We start from the raw sequence: 23740 nt of genomic DNA on the forward strand, positions 1-23740 counted from the left end.
ACAAAAGCACAGACACATTGTCGATGTCCTTCACATAAGCTCTATCATATTACTGCATGCATATCAAGGATAGGGGCTTCCCCTACAAGGAACATGAAGAACTGATGTATAACTGTGATGTCTCAGTGGAAGTAACTCCATTTAAACATCAGAATGAGTCTGTTTACGACTTCAGATTTGTAATTCCTGGAAGAGTCTGGGACTGATTTGTTTGTGGAATATTGAAATTTACTACAGCATTATACACATATACAGAGAGGAGCAACAATAATAGTATTAGCTGTAAGAGTAGTAGTAGTAGTAGTAGTAGTAGTAGTGGTAGTAGTAGTGGTAGTGGTTATCGTATCCTGCTATGTTAGCATATCATTTGTGTGTGTATTTCTGATAGTCCATTACTTCCTTCTAATAGCTGCAGTATATGCGTATATGCTGCCCATCATACAGGATGTCTAAACTCTTCCTCCCTCTCTTTCTCCACCCTTCCATATGCCCTTCTAAGACAGTTTCTTTTCTTTTTTTTATTTTTATATACTAATCTCTCTTTCCTCCTTGGTATATGTCTTATCTAGTTCCTTTCTGTATTTTTATTGAACTCAGTAATGGTCTCTCGTGTTCTTTGCAGTACCGGATAACTTTTCACCCTTCCATCCAGCTCATTCCATCCATCTTCCACTATGTCCATATCACAAAAGCCTCCAGCCTAGCGCTATGTTTCTCCCTCATTGGACACGTATCAGTAATGCAGTCTTTTCTTCAACTATTTATCCATTATCGATGCAGAAAACTCTGCTTTTCTTGCAAATGCCTCTTTTGCCATTGCTATAATGCTTTTAATTTCTGTGCTGCATTTTCAGTCACTATCCATCTTGCTTCCTAGGTGTAAAAAGCTTTTCACATGTTCTAATGTTTCTCCATTCAGCATTATGTTTACCATTTTACTTCCTCCACAATTTTTGTTTTCTCTGTGTTGATTTTCACTTCACCGTTCTTTCCTTTAGATTCATTGATATCCATTATTTCCTGCAGTTATTTTCCATCCACTGCTAGAAGCACTATCTCAAACACCACATTCTTCTTACTCAAAGTTTTGTCCCCTTCTCAGCCAGGGGATTTAAAATGTTGGGGGAAAGACAGTAGCCTTGTCTTAATCCTTATCCAATTTCATCTAGTTGATACTTTCTCCTCTCTTTTTTACTGACACTTTTTGATTTAAATATAGTGAGTTTATACACCATCAGCATTACTATTTCATTCTCTTTTCCCTAATTAAATTGCACACCTGTCCCAAGCCACACTGTCGAATACCTTTACCAGGTCTATGAAACACTTGTATAAGCATGTTGTCTTTTTCATTTTTAGACCTGCTTCTTCAGTCACACTCACACTAAAGAGCCGAAGAAACTGGTACGTGCTACAACACGTTGTGGCATGAACTCAACTAATGTCTGAAGTAGTGCTGGAGGGAACTGACATCATGAATCCTCGAGGGCTGTCCATAAATCCATAAGAGTATGAGACAGTGGAGATCTCTTCTGAACACTACATTGCAAGGCATCCAAGATATATTCAATAACGTTCACATCTGGGAAGTTTGGGTCAATTCTAGTGTCCGATACCACCCGTCGGCTTTGACCAATGACGTAATGCGTGATGTTATTTTGTTTATGCTGCAGATTGGAGTCGATGAATGACAAATGATTTCTCTGGATTTCCTCGTATGCACGTATATTAAAAATTCGATGTAGATTATTTTGTTTTCATCTCGTAATTTGTTTTCACCATCTTTTGTTAATGAAAGTAGTTGTGATTTATAAGTAGTCGTGATTTATAAGGTCTTGATTTCTCATGCTGTTCGTTATGGATGAGTCAGTTGTTTTTACTGTGAAAATTCTGCTTCAGAAAATGAGTGACCATAAATCAACAATACAATTTTTGCAATTATTGGGCATCATTGCTGGATTTTGCAAGTGCACTGTCTGTGGAAATTATAGGGTTTTGAAGAAAGGTTGGGTCATCACGAACTTCCGATGTATACATGTGGACGTGCAGAAAAAATAACATATGGAGATCCATATACAGGGGGATGTGGTTTGAAAGATCGAGGCTGAATTTAGAAGTAACTGTCATGCTAACCTATTTTTGCTATGAATAGGCCCTATTATTGCAAATCTGTCATGCACGAAGCAGGGGTTTCGTGTGGCACTGTAGTAGACTGGTTCTCATTTTGTAGAGAAGTCTGCGAGGAATTTATAAAGTCTAGGGGGTCATTTGGGAGGGGGGGGGGGGGGGGGGGGGGGGCAGGGGTTATAGTTGAAGTAGACGAGTCTGTCTCACTTTCGAAAGAGAAAGTACAAAAGGGGGAACGAGGTTGTTGGGCTTTAGGTTTTTGGAGTAGTAGTTTCTGGAGGAGATTGTGCTCATGTTGTATTTACGGTAGTACCAAATCAGACAAAGGAAGTCTTGACATCTTTAATAGAAGACTATGTGGAAGAAGGTTCTGTAGTCATGTTGGATGGGTTTGCTTAGTGCAAGGGGTTGAGTGAAAGGGGTTATCATCATTTGGTCGTGAATCACAATATTCAGTTTCAAGATTATAAGACGGGGGCATGTACTAATACTATCGCTGTAAAATCTGTTGTTGGGCGGGGAAAGAGAAGGATTTCAGTGTTGCAAGGCCATTTAGATCAATACTGATGGAGGAAGAGTATTCCTAAAGGTTATTATTTATTTCTTGCCTTTATGAAAGTAGTCAGCAAAATGTACAAGCCTCATTTTGTTAGTAAGGTGTTGGTGGGGCTGATACTTTTTTCTTGTTTTACGTTGCGTTTTTTTTATGTTCCTGTATTGTGCGAGCGCTACTTTTTTCATTTCTCTGGAGGGAGGTTTTTCTGTTTTAATATTTTCTGGTTACAATGGTGGGCCGAGGGGTATTGCTGTGTCTCTGCCAGAGGGTTTATGTGACTGACTCGTGGTTTCATTTTTTTTATTATTTTAAATTTCACGTCTGATTAAGGGCGGGTGGTAGGGAAGAACTGATTTGGGTGGTACCTCATCTGTGCCTTGCAGTTTCTATTTCTTATTATTTTTTCATTAGTTATTCTGGATTTTGCTTCTTTCATTACAGTTTGACATTCTAACATTATTATTTCTTGTTATGTCCTTATTTCGTTCTTGTCAGCCTTGGTCTTTGACTCCTTTGGAAGTTCATATGCGGTAAGTTTCTTTTTATATAGCCACGTTTATGTTTTCCTTTTCGATGTTTTTGCTATACTGCTCTACATTTTACTTTCATTCCTGATGTATCAGTTTTACTGAGTGTTGTTTTGGAGTTACTGTGCCTGTTGTGACTTTCGTGTAGTATAGTTATCAGTTCCAGGGCTTGGTCAGTTTTGCATTTCTAGTCGTATTCCGTAGTTCACTAAGAATATCATTTTTTAAGCACGTTTCAGATATGTTATAAGATTTTAGCGCAACAAACAGTAATATTGGAATCGCTAACTAGGAATGATCTCCTACGTAGGTTGCTTCTAGTTACAGATTCCAACTATTTGACGGTTCATTATTTAGATCGTTTTTGCAGTACATGTGGAAAATATAATATAATATATGCACTCATAATTGCTCTCGTGTTCTTATTTATTTCAGTTATTTTCAACTCGTTTAAATGAAATTCGCGTGTAAATAATAGCTGCATTAAGTGTATTATTTTACGGCATGCTACATTTGTTTGTTTATCAGTATGATCTGTTACATTCATACATTTTCCATTGCACCATCTTTGCCTTACGAATGACGTCACTGGTCAAAGCCGACGGGTGGTATAGGACACTAGAATTTATCCGGTAGTTTGGTGGCCAGCAGAAATGTTTACATTCAGAAGCGTGTTCCTGGAGCCACTCTGTAGAAATTCTGGACTTGTAGGGTGTCGTATTGTCCTGTTTGAATTGCCCAAGTCTGTCGGATTGCAAAGTGGACATGAATGGCTACAGGTGATCTGACAGGATGCTTGCTTACATGTCACCCGTCACAGTCACATCTAGACATGACAGGGGTCCCGTATCACTCCAACTGCACACGTCCCACACCATTATAGAGCCTCCACCAGCTTTAATAGTAAACTGCTGACATGCAGGTCCATGGATTCATGAGGTTGTCTCCATACCTGTACATGTCCATCTGCTCAATACAATTTTAAATGTGACTCGTCCAACCAGGCAACATGTTTCCAGTCATCAACAGTCCAATGTCGGTGTTGACAGGTCCAGGTGAGGCATAAAGCTTTGTGTCGTGCAGTCATCAAGGATACATGAGTGGGCCTGCGGTTCCGAAAGCCTACATCGATGATGTTTTTTTGAATGGTTTGCATGTTGACACTTGTTGATGGCCCAGCAATGAAATTTGCAGCAGTTTGCAGAAGGGATGCACTTCTGTTATACTGGATGATTCTCTTCACTCATTGTTGGTCCTGTTCTTGCAGAATCTTTTTTTGGCCACAGCAATGTCAAAGATTTGATGTTTTACCAGATTACCGATATTCACAATACACTCGTGAAATGGTCATATGGGGAAAACCCCACTTCATTGCTACCTGGCTCGTACTCCAACTATAACGCCATGTTCAAACTCACTTAAGTCTTGATAACTTGCAATTGTTCATTCTTTTACTCATGATTCTTAACACAACTTTAGCTGCATGTGAAATTAAACTAATGATCCTATGTTCACTGCATTTCTTGGTTCTCTGTTCCTCTGGTACTGGAATCATTACCTTTGTCAAAACTTCTATGGCCATTCTGTTTTGGTCCATAATCTCAGTATTCCTCTTATTCCTTCTTGGTCCTAAACCTATAAATATTTCTCCTGTTATTGTATTTACCATCTCCATTCCCATTTTTCATTGCAGATTTTGCACTCTTTACTTCACAAATCTATACAAACTTCAACAAACCCACTTTTCTCCATTTCATGTGAAGTACATTAGGGCACACAATGACCATGTACTGTCATTTGTCAAGTGACACTCCCATTCATTTGACAGCCATCTGTTACTGAGAGTGAGTGGCAGTAGTAGTAGCAGCAGCAGCAGCAGCAGCTTTATTCATCCATAGATATCTTTTTACAAGGATATAGGACATGTCAAAGTATTTACAAGTTTGGACCAATTAAAAATACGCCAATTCATATACACATATATTTACAGACTTCTAGTTAGACACAATCATTAGATTTACTTCTTGTGTACAATACTTTTTCTACAAATAACTTACTACTGTACAATACTTTTTCTACAAATAACTTACTAAATAATGTAGTGCTACACCATTAACTAACATCTCACTATCAGTCACTGCACACACACACACACACACACACACACACACACACACACACACACACACACACACACTGGTGATCTCTGGGCCATTTTCTGTACTGCAAATTCCCATTTGCTATCCAGAAAAACTGAGTCAGCATCCCTCCATAATTAGTGAGATGTTGTGCTCACAAAGAGGAAGAGGTGTTATAGTCAAGTAGGGTTAAACCTAAAACTTAGACAAATCGGAAATAATTGCTACGAAAGGTTTTATTGTTTCAATGGCTTCATTTGTGGCCCAATATAACTATCCTAGGTTTTCCCCATCGGCGAAGTTGTGGAAAAGTGGTAGGGGGCAAAAATGTAGCCGAAAAAGGGGTATTTTTTCAGTTTTGTGATTATATCTCATAAATGACTCACAATATCAAAAACATAGAGGAATTAAAAATTGTAGGGCATGAAATTCTGCACTGAATGAGACCATCCGCATATTTTTTGGACCACCCATTTCTATACTAGTGCTCTTCAAGAATGGACTAATTTTACATGTTCATGAAAAATTTCCATTTTAACCTCTGTTTTTTGGTAATATCGTTGAAACTAACCCACCTATCAATAATGTCGTTCATAAAAAAGATATGGAGAGATAAATTCTGCATTAAATGAAACCAAAAGTGAATTTATTGGACTACCCATTTGCGTACAGCTCCTCACTAAAGTTGGACCATTTCTCATCATCAATGAAGACAATTTCAAATGTAGTTCTTCAGTAATTCTTATGTACATGTTTTTAAATACAGAACTATAGCAACGCATTGTCTTGTACTTATTTAATATAGTAATAAAATAAAATATTAAAATTTTGTAAAATTTGAAAAATAATATTTAAAAGTTTTTCATATATTGAGGGCTAAGAACTGAGACCTTGTGTCTGACAGATGTCAGAAAAAGTCATGGCTCAAAAAAACTTTTAAGTGAAAAAAAAATGCTATAACAAAATGATGCAAAAAAGACAATGCACAACCTGAGAGTAATAAATGATTATGTTCTAAATAAAAAAAAATCAAAGCAATCAAAATTTTTATTAAAAAGTTACATTTTTTAGCTCCCCTGTAAAATTTGTCTTTTGTCAGATGCAGGGTCTCCATTCTTGACCCTCGATATAATATAGTGATACCCATTCAACTGATATGAAGGAGGAGGAAGGGAGAGACACTCCTTGAAATTAAGTAGTGGTTATTATATTTTGTAATTACAAAATTTTACATAAATGTATGAGAGGAAAAGGGTAAAAGTAGGTACATACACAAATTTCACATACAGCGACGTTTGACTGTCATTGCACCACTCGGCTCCTCAAAGTCTGTAATTTCCGAGTCCGACGCCCCATCATTCAGCTCCTACAAGTCGGTAATTTTTGTCACCTCATATATACAGTCCAGGTCTTCATCAACATCTGGTTCATCAGTTTCATCTGGTTGAAGGGAGTTAGTGCACAAGTTCCCCTTGCAGTTGACACAAATTAATGCACAATTAATACCAGCCTTCTGACACCCACAACAACCTGCACAGCCCTTGTTGCATTTGCAGGGAATTGTTGAGAGAAGAGACTGTGGAGCTGGTTCTTTGGAGGTAGGAACGGGGCCAAGACCAATCTCTGAAGTCTGCCACCTCCAGAGGAGCGGATCCATCTGGTGTCCTATCCACATTTGTATTTGTAAGTAGGTCCTCAAGCAATGCTGGCGAGCTGCTTCCGACGGTGGTGGCAGGGATACTAGGGTGAATCTCGATTTCACAAGTGCTTTGGAAAACAGGTTGAATCGCAGTTTGTCTAAAGCGTATTTTGCTGTACCTCCATAGAGGGTTGTTAAAAATCGGAGGCCAGCTTCGACAATAGCTTCAGCTTGAGTGTCATGCTCTACGAAAGGTTTGATGTCTTCCAGAAGACATTTATTTTTGATCAGTAGATTAACCACCTTCTTCTTGCCCTGACCAAGGAGTGCTGAAGTCGTGTCACATCCACTTACGGCATGGAGAAATCTGCGTGGCCTTCTGATGTTGTTTGCCAGTTTGAACTGCTGGAACCAAATACTTTTGATGAGGTCTTTCCTCTTCCAGGTTTCAAGAAATACATATTTGCTGATGGTGTGGCTGGGGCATCTAGCATGATGAGAAGGTCCATATCCTCACCAACAACCACAACCTTCTCATGTTCCTATGATACCTCAAGCGCAGTGGCAACAATTAGGTGGTCTGCATCTTCATTAGCTTGCTTTACTGAGAAACCTTCATCTTCAAGCCTCAAAATAAGCAAGCTAATGAGATGTTCTTTGTTTCTGTCATTGGAAAGGAATTGCTCCTGAGTCATAGTCACCATCATTAACTCAGTAAAGATGACCTCAGGAGTAGTGTGTCTTTTGCTTTGGTGGAGACGCTCAGCATATTTGATGCTCTTAGTGGGCAGGTCTTCTGGGTAGCCATCGAACACCACACTTGTCGCACTTCCACTGTAGTGTCTTTTTAAATATTCAACTTATCTGGTTAGCATTAACTGGAATGTTTCATCATTCTTCCATACAACCTGGTGGAGAAGAAATCCACCATCGATGACAAATGCTACTTCTTCCAGGTTTACATCACTCAGTGGTGTGAACAAGTCATATAACACTGACTTGGGAGTCTTCCTCATTCCAGATGCATCAAACAGAGAGAGAGGATAGCGTGCCAGCTCATATTGGAAGAATTCTTTAGGCTGTTCGTCAGATTTCTTGACAAGTGCTATCCGGTGGAATATGGTTTCAAGGTACACTGGTCCATACTACTGATGAATGGTCACCTTAGATTTAAATCCCTGTATACTCATCACTTCTTTTGGACAAACCTGATGTTGTCAAAGGTTTGACCAACTGGGGCGAGCATTGAGGATTTGCCCATTTCAGAGGCTCTGTGATGGTTGACTGAGTCATCTCTGATGATTCCTGTGCTGATAGACATAACAGATTTAGTAACAGGAAAAGGATCATGGGATTGAAACCACTCAACAAATTTCTGAAGACCTGCATTGTCACGCTGAACTCTAGCATCCCTCGCATCAACATGTTGCTCTGAGGTAGTGAGTGATACACCACAAAACTCTTCAATCTGCTGGGTCACTGTAGGAACAGTTGGCATGGTCAGAATCCATCTACTCAGAGTACTGTCTGAAATGCCGCGACCATGACTGAGCCCTCCGGTACTTTTCAACGGGGGCATTAGTGCTTGCTCAATTGTCATGTCAGACCATATCCCACTCCAAAACTTATCAGATCTTCTGATAGTAAACCAGTCTTTGAATGCAAACTGTGTATAGTCTTCTGATATTTTCTTTTCGAGGCCCATCATGTCTCGTAAATACAGCTGTGTAGATTTAGCATACAGACAATGTCCACTGTCATGAAAATAGGGTAACATTATCTTAACAGTGGTGAGGCGCAGTTCCCAGTCGCCACTCCTCTCAGCCTTAATGAACTGCTTCATCAGAGTAGTCATGTTGAATTAGAGAATCCACAACTTGGCAGTATGTTAAATAGGTACAAGACAATTCGTTGCTACAGTTCTGTATTTAAAAGTGTGTACATAAGAATTACTGAAGAACTACATTTGAAATTGTCTTCATTGATGATGAGAAATGGTCCAACTTTAATGAGGAGCTGTATGCAAATGCTAATTCTACTGGACTATTAGTATTGTGCCATGTATAGCTTGGGGGGTAAGTATTTCTAAAAAAAAAAAAAAAAAAGTGAAGGTGTTATGTGGAATGTTGGATGTTTTATAATAATCATCATCATCATCATTTATTTGTGCAACTTTTTTTTTTATCAAACCCCTACTCTGTTTTATCTACGTAATCCTTCATTGTATAAAATGTATTGCATAACAGGTACTTTTTAGCTGCCTTTTTTAAATAATTGTATTGTTTTATTGCTTTGTAGAAAATGCTGTTTTGAGTTTTATGTTTATTTTTTCTTGGTAAATGTAAGTTGAGTCTATCTCTTGTTGCATGGTCATGGACAGAGCTGTTTGTGCAGTAATTACCAATGTTATTTTTGATCTGTATAAATGATTGGTAAATGTATTCACATGGAGCAGTTAAAATCCCCAGTGTTTTGAACAGATCTTTACAATGGGCTCGACTAGTATTTTTGGTTGTTATTCATATGGCTCTTTCCTGGAGTTTGAAAATTGTGTTCATATTTTGTGCAATTGTTCCCCAAAAAAGAATGCCATAGCTAAGAATTGAGTGTACATATGAATAATATGTAACTAAAAGACACTGCATGTTACACACTGATGATAGGATTCTAAGGGCATAACATGCTGATGACATTCTGTTTGCAAGTACCTTTGTGTGTTCACACCACTTCAACTGAGAATCAATATTCATTCCTAGAAATTTTGCATTTGTTACACAGTCTATAGAGGTGCCATCTACATTTAATTTAACATTGCCATTTTTCCTCTTCAAACTGAAATTCATGGCATTAGTTTTCTTAATGTTCAATGTCACTTTATTGCCTATTGACCGATCATGAACTTGCTTGAGAGTTTCATTTGCTTTCTCGGCAAGGGGTTTTCTTGTTTTCTCCGTGACTATAATATTGCTGTCATCAGCGAAGAGAATTTTTCACCATGAGTAATACTAGTGGGACAATCATTGATTTATATCAGGAATAGTATTGGTCCCAATATGCTACCTTGCGGAACCCCTATATTAATATATTTTGGTTCTGATAAGCATTTTACTAAATGTTTGGATATATTTGAAGTATATGTAATCGCTACTCTTTGTAACCTCTCTGTTAGGTATGATCGAAACCAGTCATTAGCTACCCCTCTTATTCCTAATTCTTCTTTAATAGAATCTTGTGGTCAAATGTATCAACCGCCTTAGAAAGATCCAAGAAATATGTCTGTGACACACTCATCTTTATCAAGAGCATCAAGTACAATTTTTGTGAATTCTACTATGGTTGACTCGGTATTTTTGTCACTTTGGAAACCAAACTGTGATTCGCTTAAAAGATTGTATTTATTCAGATAATTCATTAATCTATCTTTCATTATTGCTTCATTATTTTTGAGAATGCTGACAGCAGGGAAATGGGCCGGTAATTTTCTATGTCTTCTGCATTACCTTTCCTAAGCAAAGGTACAACTCTTACCTGTTTTAACTGCTCTGGAAATGTCCCTGATGTGAAGGATTCATTTATTATATTTGTTAAGGCCCTCGTATAATCCCTATGCATTGTTTCAGTACCCACATTGGTACTTCATCTAAGTCTACTGAGTTTTTATTTTTTAGTTTTTGAACAGTTTTGTTGACTTCATTCTCTGTGGTTGGAAGTAACATCACTGTATTTACTGCAACATTATTTACAGGTGTTATATTTGTTTTGGGGAATTTTTGCTGAAACTTCTCTGCAATACTTGAAAAATGCTCATCTACATAGTTTGCTAAGTGTTGTGGATCATTTATTACCTTAACCCCGTCCCTTAGCAGTATGTTACTCTGCGAATGTTTGCCTCTCCCCATTTCCTTTTTTAGAACATCTCAGACTGTTTTGCTTTTATTCTCTGCATTATGCTTTTATTCTCTGCATTATATATTATTTTGTCATTAAATGACTTTTTTGCAGCAATAAGCACCTTCCTATAAATCTTTTTGTATCTGTGATAGAAATTTAAGAATTCTGGACCATTGCGAATCTTTTTCATGGAACTGAGGTGTTTAAGTGTTTGAGAGAATTTCTTAATACCTGCTGTTATCCATATGTTTTTGTGAGATGTCGATACGTACATACATATTTTTGGAAATGCCTTTTCAAAGTTCAATTTAAACAATGTGGAGAATTTAGAGAATTTCATATTCAAATTGGTTTCCTTATACACTTCGTCCCAACTTCTTGTTATTTGACAGAGGTAGTTTGATAGTCCGAGATCACAGCTACATCATATTTTTCCCTGCCCATATTTGTAGCCATATGGTCAATTACTGATGCAGTCACTGTAGTAACCCTTGTTGCACTATTGACCAATAGGGACATGCCAAAACTTTGAAGGATGTTTACGAAGGTGCTACTGGATTCATTTATGATATTAGTATCGATGTTAATGTCCTCACACAGAATTATGTTTACCTTTGTACTTGAGACTTTATCTAGAACTTCTGTTAATTTATTGAAAAAGTGTCCACACTACCACTGGGAGATGTATACACACACAAAATGATTAATTTCTTGGTGATACCAAGCCCTGTTAATGCAATAGCTGATATTTCAAAGTGTTTGTCTTTACTTACTGTACTAAGGTCACGTCTTGATTTGAATTGTGTTCCTTTTCTTACATAAATGCATGATCCTCCACCCCTTGAAGTAGTTCTGCAGTAAGAGTTTGCCCTTTCATACACTGATAATACTACATGTTGGATTTCTGTGTCTCTGTACCAGTGCTCAGTAATACAAACTACTGTGCAGTTCAAATATTTGAGCTCAACTTCTAATAGTTGTATTTTATTTTTTTGAAGATTGCATGTTCTGATGGAGGATTGTTAAGTCTGTGAAATGCCCCATGTTACTCTTTCCAATGATTTGTTTTTCTTTGTGACAATTGGCATGTGTGATATTTGAAGTGTTAAAATCTGTATTGTGAGTGATTGTTTCAGTATTTTTTAAACTGCTGGAGATACTCTTTAGGCAGGGGAACCTGTTGTCTGGATTTATCCTAAAAAAGATTAGACAATTCTCTGTTCTGCCATTACCACATGTGAGATACATTTTCATCTCAGAAGAAATGTGCAAAAGATTGAAATGGAGCATGGTAATACCACAATAAAAGTGCTGTTTGTATGGTAAAGTCAAAATTATTGGAATTTATATGGGAAACAGAGAACAAATGGAACCATATAGTGTGATATTTTACCTTGTGTTAATTATGTTTCAGGATTTAGATATCTAGTGAACTCATGGAAAAATGCTTCCACTGTCCTCTGATATACTGCCAGATCTAGTCATTCAAGCTCAATGACATTTTGGCAAATAACTCTTGAATAACTGCAGCAGACACATTATTCCACGAACCACCTGATGATGATGGAATGGTTATTCGCTAAAATACCATGGACCTTCAGTAAGTATCAGATGTTAATTTAAGATCTGTGTATGGGGGCAGCTGTAGTGCTCTGGTATGTATTCTGTATTTAATGTTGATATTTTTTTCCCTTAAGGAAATTCAATGTGCATTTGTAAGAGGTACGGGGTCAGTAATTTAGATCGATGTTTTCTAAATTGTGTGATAATTATATCTTTGAATTATTTATTATATGTTTTGGAGTGAGAGGGTGTTACAAGAGGTTGAGAAAAAGAGCAACTATTATTAAGTAGCTCAAAGAGTATCTGTGTTGCTTTACATGCTAAAGAAAATATCTGCAACCATCCTAAGACTGCTACCCGAATGTATTACTGAACTGAGGTAAGAGAATATTGGCTGATGAAATGATATGTGACACGATATTTAGCAGGCAAAGGTAAAATCTCATCATTCTTAGTTTTTCTGAGGACATTTTGCAGCTGTCTAGCAGAACTTATGCTATAATGAACAGTTGTCACAAATTAAAATTGTCATACCACGATTAAAACCAGCTTCCCAGTCTTTTGTGGATAATGTGGTATCACTTGCACTACTTATGCACATCTCATGGATGCCTCATTGTTTCAATTTGTCACTTACTTCCTACCATATCTTCCAAGCCCATCTCAGCAATGTCACTAACCCAGTGGTAAGTTAACTTCCCACTATCCTTCCTTCCTCCCAAAATTCTAAATCACCAGTGGACCAGTGAACCTTTGTGAAGCTTGGTACTTAATTGCCTACATAATTTCCAAGTTGAAACTTCAAGATGGGGACTGACGTGTGCATTGACAGATTATTAAGGTCAGAGATCTGGTTTCAGATATTGGGAAAGTATGCAATTTTGACACTAATATTTATTGTAGTTTTGGCACTGATTACTGTATGACAATCGCTTTGCGAACGAGTGCTGATATTATGTGGCTGTAATCCCTTTGCATCTCAGAGTAGTCAGTGATGATATTAATATACACTGACAGAAAAAAAATTGCAACACCAAAAATAATTAATGTGGGGGTAATGAAATTTTGGGAACACATTTGTCTAGATAACATACCGAAGTGATTAATATTGCAAGATCACAGGATAATATAAGGATGAGAAAAGCCACTTGAAATGTGAAATATGCTGGTACATTAATAACTGGTAGAGCACTCTGTAGAGCATGATTGGTTACATCAGTATGTGGGCAAGTGTTACCACTTTTCTGTTTACAAGGTATTTTTATCCCTTTAGTAAGCCTTCAATTCTTAGATGGTTTCTTACAATTATGTTTCACTGTTTTTTTCTAGAGAAACTGTTTTCAAATATACTCACAAGGGTACCATGAAATATATTAAATTTTAAGTTAGCATCACGTTCCCTGTACACCTTATCTGTCTAATGTTGCAAGTTTTCCCTAAAATTTGGTATTCTTAAATCATTAAGTGAACCCACCATTTTGGAGGACTGTTTTGCATTACTGTATGGAGTTATGCAGATATTGTAACTAGCTGTGCATCATAATCAGACAGATAATTCTTAACAGGAAGAGTTTTTAAGTTATTAAATTTATCTTGGTCTATAAAACATTATCTATCAGTGTGTTGCTTTTCTGTGCTACCCGAGCAGGAAAATCAATAAATGATGTCAAATTGAAAGAACCAAGTAATACTTTAAGGTCAAGCTCTTTCAGAAAATCTACATTGATTCCTCACAAACAATAATTTGCTGCCCTCTGTTTGACATAGCACAACAGAGAATCCAATTTTTTTCAAAAAAAAAAAAAAGCTGAAAATATCCCTATGGTGACCTATCCGCAGCTACAACTATAAAAGTACCGGTATTTAGTTTAAGCTCACATGCACATGCTTCTATTTGTTGCTCTACATAAATTTTTTTAGTTTCTAAATTTTTCAGATTATGATAAATTTTAATGTATATGGCAACCCCTCCTCTATATATAGTGTCTCTACTTGCATGTGCTGGAAGCTTATAGCCACCTACATTTAGGTTTTCCATGTCTGTGACTTTATGATGTTCACACAGGCATAGTCCTGCATCCACCCTCAGATTCTAAATCTTCCAACCAAACAAGAAGCCCATCTACTTCTTTTCTTGATATTCTGATGCAATATGCTACCATTTGTTTTTCCCTGTGCTTTTATGAGAATCTTGTAATAGCTTAACGTCTCTAGTATCTGCCAGTCTGAGCTTCTCATTAAGCTTAATTGCATTCAATGTTGGAGCTTAGCCTATTTAAAGCAAACCTGATTTGCAGCCTCGTAATGGCATTTACTAGTGCCACTCTTCTATGACTTGGGTGAAAGTTGAATAGACAATCTTTCACATGCAGAAACTTGCCTTCCAACTTTCATTTACATTGCACAACTCCTTCTTAGTGTTGTGATATTTTTCCCATCAGAGTAGTTTGTAAAAAGTATTCAGAGACAAAGATCATAAATTATGTTGTGAATATAAAATTAGTGAGAAATAAAGCACTCCTGGTAATAATTTTAAGTGAAGCCCAGTGGGGAGGTTTCTGGCATCAGTAGGTGTGTTTCAATAGGTGACATTCAATAGGTGGGTTTCTACAGTAGGAAACAGAAGTGAAAGTTTAGTATTCACTTATTTTTAAAATTTTATTCAGTCTAGTGGTAATAAGCAAACTTAAAGTTTGAAAATTATTTTATGACATATATCTTTCAACAGAGATTTATTTTGTGATTATAGATGTCCAAATTCATGAGTGGTAAAGAGCTGGAGAAACTTCATGTTTATAACATAAAAATGAAACAGAGTTTCTCCTGGCATACAGATTGTTCAAATAACTTAAGGGACTGCACCCAGGTGACATTCCTGACTGCCAAGATTTCAACAGGTACACCCCTGACATTTTCACCAAAACCAATGCCTCCAGAGTCAACTGCCATAACAAAGTACTGAAGGCAGTTACCACTGTCAAACATTACAGAGCAATGCTTGAACAACAACACCAAAAACAATGAAAAGCAACAACAATGGGTGAGCATCCACACTATCAAGAACCATCACCTTACTCTTGCGTACAGAAGATACTGATTTACTCATCTGCATATTGCACACTCCAACTCACAATGATTATTAAGACTGCAGGAAAACTGGTTTGGAACATTCTAAGTACGGAAAAAGTCTTCTAAGACTGATGAGCTGATGTACACATTGGTACATACAAATGACAAATTACAAGACTATAAAAGAATACATGGCATTATTTGTACAACAGGGCCTTGCTTGAGCAGGTGGTGCAGATATTCTTATGAGTAGGATGTCAACCTGGGCTGAAAAAGGGCCGCTGATACACTTGCTCTTGTCTCTCATTGGATAACATTACAGGCAATTATCGTTAACAATAGCAATCTGTTTTTTACCTACCATGCCCCATGAAAGACATGCACCACAAGAAAATCAATGCAGAGCCACATTAATCCTGAATTGGATAAAAGGACTTTGAAGAAAAACCCAAAGACATGAGGGTGCACCTGTCGCCTGATCTCTCCATCCTATCGAACACAATGGTACTACTGACTGTAATACGTGCATTCAGTATCCAGTTCTGGCCTATTTCCTCAAGTGGTGGACAGTAGGTCAGTGGTAACGGATCACGAAGACTTTACAGTCCTTTCAGTATCTCATGCCACAAGTCAATTCCATGCTGTATATGTGTGTCTAATTCAACTGTTTACGAATGAAGTAATACATAAAAACTTCTCTCACAATGTTGCTAAAGTGATGTAAAAAGGATTATACTTACCTCTGACATATAGAGTACTGTGATAACAGTAAAAAGACCCACCATCTTCAGAACCAAATACAAATAATGAAGGGGATTTGTTTCAGATGAAGCAGCTGTTATTTGGGGTGGCAGAGCCAGTACCAAATAAGCCATTAGAAACCAGAATGAAATTAAAGGCACAAAGTAGTAGAACTGGTATGGCCTGTTCATACAGAGACAAAGCATCACAGTCATGAAGTTGAGTCGAAACAGTACCTGAAACATTGTAAGTTGTATTAATAACTTATGCAACTGAAAGAAACTGTGATGAAATTGTATAAGTAATACTGGTGCCCAGAATAGTCTGATAATATAGGCTTTTCCAAAGAAACAGCCACTGGCTTTTGTTGTTGGATTTAACAAAATTGAATGCATGGCTGATATGATGTCCTTTAAAAATATCTATCTCATATGAAAGCCAAAAATATTACATTTTATCAATTTTTTAATTTGTTAATTTGGTTTTTATTCCTTGCTTCCAAAGTGTCATATTTCACATGAGAGCTGTAATACAAGGTAACACATTTCTACACCAAAAAACATTAAATATATCAAAGGGAAATCCACTTTCAGAAATTGCAATGAGACTGGCCCCAATTTTCTTCCAGGAGATAAAACTATAGTGTTGCTGATAACACATACAAAGTATAATCAACTATATCTTTTGGTATGTCCAGTTCCTTCCTCTTGGAGGAAAGAGAGATAGATTGGGAAAAGTTAAGAAGGAGATGCAGACCAATATGAACCCTAGGATGAGGGGAACCAAACTCTTCTGAGGAGAAGGGAGAAAACATTACTCTTGTTCATGTCCCAGAATGATTAAAAAATTAATTTTTCAGTATGCAGAAAAATGTGCACTATACTGAAGCTTTCTGAATGACTAAAATTAAGCTTCTGACAGGGACTTTTAACATGTAACCTCGTCTTTTGGCAGTAATGCTTTTACAAGTTTAACTATTACAGGCAGTGCGAAAAGTGAAGGATATTGATTCCAAGTGCCAGCCTGATTCACAATTTAATTCTAACTTGAGTTTTCATTAATGGGTTATCAAACAATGAAGTTGTTAAGTGTTGGTATTGTGAGCTGTATTCTCAGAAGAAGAAAACAGTTCAGTCATTTGTGTCCAGAATCACTAGGTTTTTACTTGTTGAGTATCAGTCCAACTGGCATACATATCATAACTAAACTCGTTCACAAGTGATATTTTCACCAGTACTGTCATCATCATCGTCATCATCATCATCATCATCATCATCATCATCATCATCATCATCATCATCATTTTAAAATAACTAGGAGTACTAGATTTCACAGATTCCTGCTATATAATTTGTGTGTAGTGCATATGAAGAAGAATGGCACCATTTTCTCCCATAGCTCTGGTTGTTATTTCCAACTGTAAATAAAAGTGCAGTTCCAAATATATCTGAAGCACAGAAGAGGGACTGCAATGGCCATTTCATACAGAATGTGTAGAATGGTTACATATAATGAAAAGGAAGAAACAAATGCAGAGGAAGAAACAAATGCAGAGGAAGAAACAAATGCAGAGGAAGAAACAAATGCAGAGGAAGAAACAAATGCAGAGGAAGAAACAAATGCAGAGGAAGAAACAAATGCAAAGGAATGAACAAAAAATTAAAAGAAAAAGTCATCAAGACATGGAATTAATTAAATCATCCAACAGTGTAAAACAATATGGAGATCAAGGCCCATAAAATTTTATTAAAATACAAACCTGGAAAAAGCGTACTATTCCTGCATCCCCTCTTTGCCAAAAGTAACAAAAATGACCATATCCAGATAGAAACAGATAGGCAGAAACAAGGACACGGATGTGCATATATATCGGTAATATACGACTTGCACCTGTCATGTGATAAATAAGTATCACCAACTGCATCCATCCTATAAAAGTAATAAACACACATTGTAAAGAAATATTAAGGTAGGAGACAAGTTTAAAAAATTCTCTATTTGCACAGAATAAAAGGTGTAGCAGACTGATGATAATAATGTAGGGGGGAGCATTTATGACCAGTAGATATCCAATTTTAGTATGTTATTGGTTACAGAAAAAGAGATTCATTTTGAAACAATTTTTCACTTGCATGAGAAAATTTAATTTTGCTCAGTTGCAATCCAAAATTTACCAACAATGTTTGGGGTTCCATTTCTGGCTTCTTCAGTATAGGTCTAAAAATAATTTGTTATAAAATGCAGAGATGAACACACAAAGCCTTGTTTGCATGATATATATATATAAAAATAGAGGGAAACATTCCACGCGGCAAAAATATATCCAAAAAGAAAGACGATGAGACTTACCAAACAAAAGCGCTGGCAGGTCGATAGACACACAAACAAACACACAAAATTCAAGCTTTCGCAACAAACGGTTGCTTCGTCAGGAAAGAGGGAAGGAGAGGGAAAGACGAAAGGATGTGAGTTTTAAGGGAGAGGGTAAGGAGTCATTCCAATCCCGGGAGCGGAAAGACTTACCTTAGGGGGGAAAAAAGGACAGGTATACACTTGCGCACACACACACACACACACACACACACACACACACACACACACACACACATATCCATCCGCATATACACAGACACAAGCAGACATTTGTAAAGGCAAAGAGTTTGGGCAGAGATGTCAGTCGAGGCGGAAGTACAGAGGCAAAGATGATGTTGAAAGACAGGTGAGGTATGAGCGGCGGCAAATTGAAATTAGAAATTAGCGGAGATTGAGGCCTAGCGGATAGCGAGAAGAGAGGATATGCTGAAGGGCAAGTTCCCATCTCCGGAGTTCTGACAGTTTGGTGTTAGTGGGAAGTATCCAGATAACCCGGACGGTGTAACACTGTGCCAAGATGTGCTGGCCGTGCACCAAGGCATGTTTAGCCACAAGGTGATCCTAATTACCAACAAACACTGTCTGCCTGTGTCCATTCATGCGAATGGACAGTTTGTTGCTGGTCATTCCCACATAGAAGGCTTCACAGTGTAGGCAGGTCAGTTGGTAAATCACATGGGTGCTTTCACACATGGCTCTGCCTTTGATCGTGTACACCTTCCGGGTTACAGGACTGGAGTAGGTGGTGGTGGGAGGGTGCATGGGACAGGTTTTACACCGGGGGCGGTTACAAGGGTAGGAGCCAGAGGGTAGGGAAGGTGGTTTGGGGATTTCATAGGGATGAACTAAGAGGTTACGAAGGTTAGGTGGACGGCGGAAAGACACTCTAGGTGGAGTGGGGAGGATTTCATGAAGGATGGATCTCATTTTAGGGCAGGATTTGAGGAAGTCGTATCCCTGCTGGAGAGCCACATTCAGAATCTGATCCAGTCCCGGAAAGTATCCTGTCACAAGTGGAGCACTTTTGGGGTTCTTCTGTGGAAGGTTTCGGGCTTGAGGAGATGAGGAAGTGGCTCTGGTTATTTGCCTCTGTACCAGGTCGGGAGGGTAGTTACGGGATGCGAAAGCTGTTTTCAGGTTGTTGGTGTAATGGTTCAAGGATTCCGGACTGGAGCAGATTCGTTTGCCACGAAGACCTAGGCTGTAGGGAAGGGACCGTTTGATGTGGAATGGGTGGCAGCTGTCATAATGGAGGTACTGTTGCTTGTTGGTGGGTTTGATGTGGACGGACGTGTGAAGCTGGCCATTGGACAGGTGGAGGTCAACGTCAAGGAAAGTGGCATGGGATTTAGAGTAGGACCAGGTGAATCTGATGGAACCAAAGGAGTTGAGGTTGGAGAGGAAATTCTAGAGTTCTTCTTCACTGTGAGTCCAGATCATGAAAATGTCATCAATAAATCTGTAATAAACTTTGGGTTGGCAGGCCTGGGTAAACAAGAAGGCTTCCTCTAAGCGACCCATGATTAGGTTGGCGTACGAGGGGGCCATCCTGGTACCCATGGCTGTTCCCTTTAATTGTTGGTATGTCTGGCCTTCGAAAGTGAAGAAGTTGTGGGTCAGGATGAAGCTGGCTAAGGTAATGAGGAAAGAGGTTTTAGGTAGGGTGGCAGGTGATCGGCGTGAAAGGAAGTGCTCCATCGAAGCGAGGCCCTGGACACGCAGAATATTTGTGTATAAGGAAGTGACATCAATGGTTACAAGGATGGTTTCCGGGGGGTAACAGACTGGGTAGGGATTCCAGGCGTTCGAGAAAGTGGTTGGTGTCTTTGATGAAGGATGGAAGACTGCATGTAATGGGTTGAAGGTGTTGATCTACGCAGGCAGAGATGCGTTCTGTGGGGGCTTGGTAACCAGCTACAATGTGACGGCCGGGATGATTGGGTTTGTGAATTTTGGGAAGAAGGTAGAAGGTAGGGGTGCGGGGTATTGTGTGGTTCCATCAGATTCACCTGGTCCTACTCTAAATCCCATGCCACTTTCCTTGACGTTGACCTCCACCTGTCCAATGGCCAGCTTCACACGTCCGTCCACATCAAACCCACCAACAAGCAACAGTACCTCCATTATGACAGCTGCCACCCATTCCACATCATACGGGCCCTTCCCTACAGCCTAGGTCTTCATGGCAAATGAATCTGCTCCAGTCCGGAATCCCTGAACCATTACACCAACAACCTGAAAACAGCTTTCGCATCCTGTAACCACCCTCCCGACTTGGTAGTAGTAGTAGTAGTAGTAGTAGTAGAAGGGTTTTGTGGGCGCAAGACAGCAAGGTCTTCAGCGCCCGTTCCGTATCATAGTGAGACAGGCGTCAAGAAAAAAACTCTGAACAGTTACATCAAACGGAACAAAACACAGGGAACAATCATGGAAAAATATGTGCTCACCCACACCGAAGCGAGGGATGAAGCAGGGCGTCCCGACCTGGTACAGAAGCAAATAACCAGAGCCACTTCCTCATCTCCTCAAACCCGGAACCTTCCACAGAAGAACCCCAAAAGTGCCCCACTTGTGACAGGATACTTTCCGGGACTGGATCAGATTCTGAATGTGGCTCTCCAGCAGGGATACGACTTCCTCAAATCCTGCCCTGAAATGAGATCCATCCTTCATGAAATCCTCCCCACTCCACCTAGAGTGTCTTTCCGCCGTCCACCTAACCTTCGTAACCTCTTAGTTCATCCCTATGAAATCCCCAAACCACCTTCCCTACCCTCTGGCTCCTACCCTTGTAACCGCCCCCGGTGTAAAACCTGTTCCATGCACACTCCCACCACCACCTACTCAAGTCCTGTAACCCGGAAGGTGTACACGATCAAAGGCAGAGCCACGTTGAAACCACCCACGTGATTTACCAAATGACCTGCCTGCACTGTGAAGCCTTCTATGTGGGAATGACCAGCAACAAACTGTCCATTCGCATGAATGGACACAGGCAGACAGTGTTTGTTGGTAATGAGGATCACCCTGTGGCTAAACATGCCTTGGTGCACGACAAGCACATCTTGGCACAGTGTTACACCGTCTGGGTTATCTGGATACTTCCCACTAACAACAGCCTGTCAGAACTCCGGAGATGGGAACTTGCCCTTCAGCATATCCTCTCTTCTCGCTATCCGCCAGGCCTCAATCTCTGCTAATTTCTAATTTCAATTTGCCGCCGCTCATACGTCACCTGTCTTTCAACATCATCTTTGCCTCTGTACTTCCGCCTCGACTGACATCTCTGCTCAAACTCTTTGCCTTTACAAATGTCTGCTTGTGTCTGTGTATATGCGGATGGATATGTGTGTGTGTGCGAGTGTATACCTGTCCTTTTTTCCCCCTAAGGTAAGTCTTTCCACTCCTGGGATTGGAATGACTCCTTACCCTCTCCCTTAAAAGCCAGATCCTTTCGTCTTTCCCTCTCCTTCCCTCTTTCCTGACGAAGCAACCGTTTGTTGCGAAAGCTTGAATTTTGTGTGTATGTTTGTGTGTCTATCGACCTGCCAGCGCTTTTGTTTGGTAAGTCTCATCATTTTTATATATATACACACTCCTGGAAATGGAAAAAAGAACACATTGACACCGGTGTGTCAGACCCACCATACTTGCTCCGGACACTGCGAGAGGGCTGTACAAGCAATGATCACACGCACGGCACAGCGGACGCACCAGGAACCGCGGTGTTGGCTATCGAATGGCGCTATCTGCGCAGCATTTGTGCACCACCGCCGTCAGTGTCAGCCAGTTTGCCGTGGCATACGGAGCTCCATCGCAGTCTTTAACACTGGTAGCATGACGCGACAGCGTGGACGTGAACCGTATGTGCAGTTGACGGACTTTGAGCGAGGGCGTATAGTGGGCATGCGGGAGGCCGGGTGGACGTACTGCCGAATTGCTGAACACATGGGGCGTGAGGTCTCCACAGTACATCGATGTTGTCACCAGTGGTCGGCGGAAGGTGCACGTGCCCGTCGACCTGGGACCGGACCGCAGCGACGCACGGATGCACTCCAAGACTGTAGGATCCTACGCAGTGCCGTAGGGGACCGCACCGCCACTTCCCAGCAAATTAGAGACACTGTTGCTCCTGGGGTATCGGCGAGGACCATTCGCAACCGTCTCCATGAAGCTGGGCTACGGTCCCGCACACCGTCAGGCCGTCTTCCGCTCACGCCCCAACATCGTGCAGCCCGCCTCCAGTGGTGTCGCGACAGGCGTGAATGGAGGGACGAATGGAGACGTGTCGTCTTCAGCGATGAGAGTCGCTTCTGCCTTGGTGCCAATGATGGTCGTATGCGTGTTTGGCGCCGTGCAGGTGAGTGCCACAATCAGGACTGCATACGATCGAGGCACACAGGGCCAACACCCGGCATCATGGTGTGGGGAGCGATCTCCTGCACTGGTCGTACACCACTGGTGATCGTCGAGGGGACACTGAATAGTGCACGGTACATCCAAACCGTCATCGAACCCATCGTTCTACCATTCCTAGACCGGCAAGGGAACTTGCTGTTCCAACAGGACAATGCACGTCCGCATGTATCCCGTGCCACCCAACGTGCTCTAGAAGGTGTAAGTCAACTACCCTGGCCGGCAAAATCTCCGGATCTGTCCCCCATTGAGCATGTTTGGGACTGGATGAAGCGTCGTCTCACGCGGTCTGCACGTCCAGCACGAACGCTGGTCCAACTGAGGTGCCAGGTGGAAATGGCATGGCAAGCCATTCCACAGGACTACATCCAGCATCTCTACGATCGTCTCCATGGGAGAATAGCAGCCTGCATTGCTGCGAAAGGTGGATATACACTGTACTAGTGCCGACATTGTGCATGCTCTGTTGCCTGTGTCTATGTGCCTGTGGTTCTGTCAGTGTGATCATGTGATGTATCTGACCCCAGGAATGTGTCAATAAAGTTTCCCATTCCTGGGACAATGAATTCACGGTGTTCTTATTTCAATTTCCAGGAGTGTATATAAAAAGAAAGATGATGAGACTTACCAAACAAAAGCGCTGGCAGGTCGATAGACACACAAACAAACACAATGCTTGTGTCTGTGTATATGCGGATGG

The 23740-nt window shown here is 39.9% G+C and overlaps 1 protein-coding gene across 1 annotated transcript in view; it reads right to left on the reverse strand.

Annotated features, from left to right (window-relative positions):
* LOC126175350 (N-acetylneuraminate 9-O-acetyltransferase) overlaps positions 1 to 23740 on the reverse strand; it is a 269896-nt gene that overhangs the window by 45458 nt on the left and 200698 nt on the right. The window contains exons 10-11 of the mRNA XM_049922083.1: positions 18011 to 18180; positions 16251 to 16487 (exon numbers count right to left, since the gene is read on the reverse strand). Of these exons, the coding sequence (XP_049778040.1) occupies positions 16251 to 16487; positions 18011 to 18180 (407 nt within the window). The remainder of the gene's footprint in view (positions 1 to 16250; positions 16488 to 18010; positions 18181 to 23740) is intronic.

Source organism: Schistocerca cancellata, chromosome 3 (genome assembly GCF_023864275.1).
Source record: "Schistocerca cancellata isolate TAMUIC-IGC-003103 chromosome 3, iqSchCanc2.1, whole genome shotgun sequence".
NCBI lineage: Eukaryota > Metazoa > Arthropoda > Insecta > Orthoptera > Acrididae > Schistocerca > Schistocerca cancellata.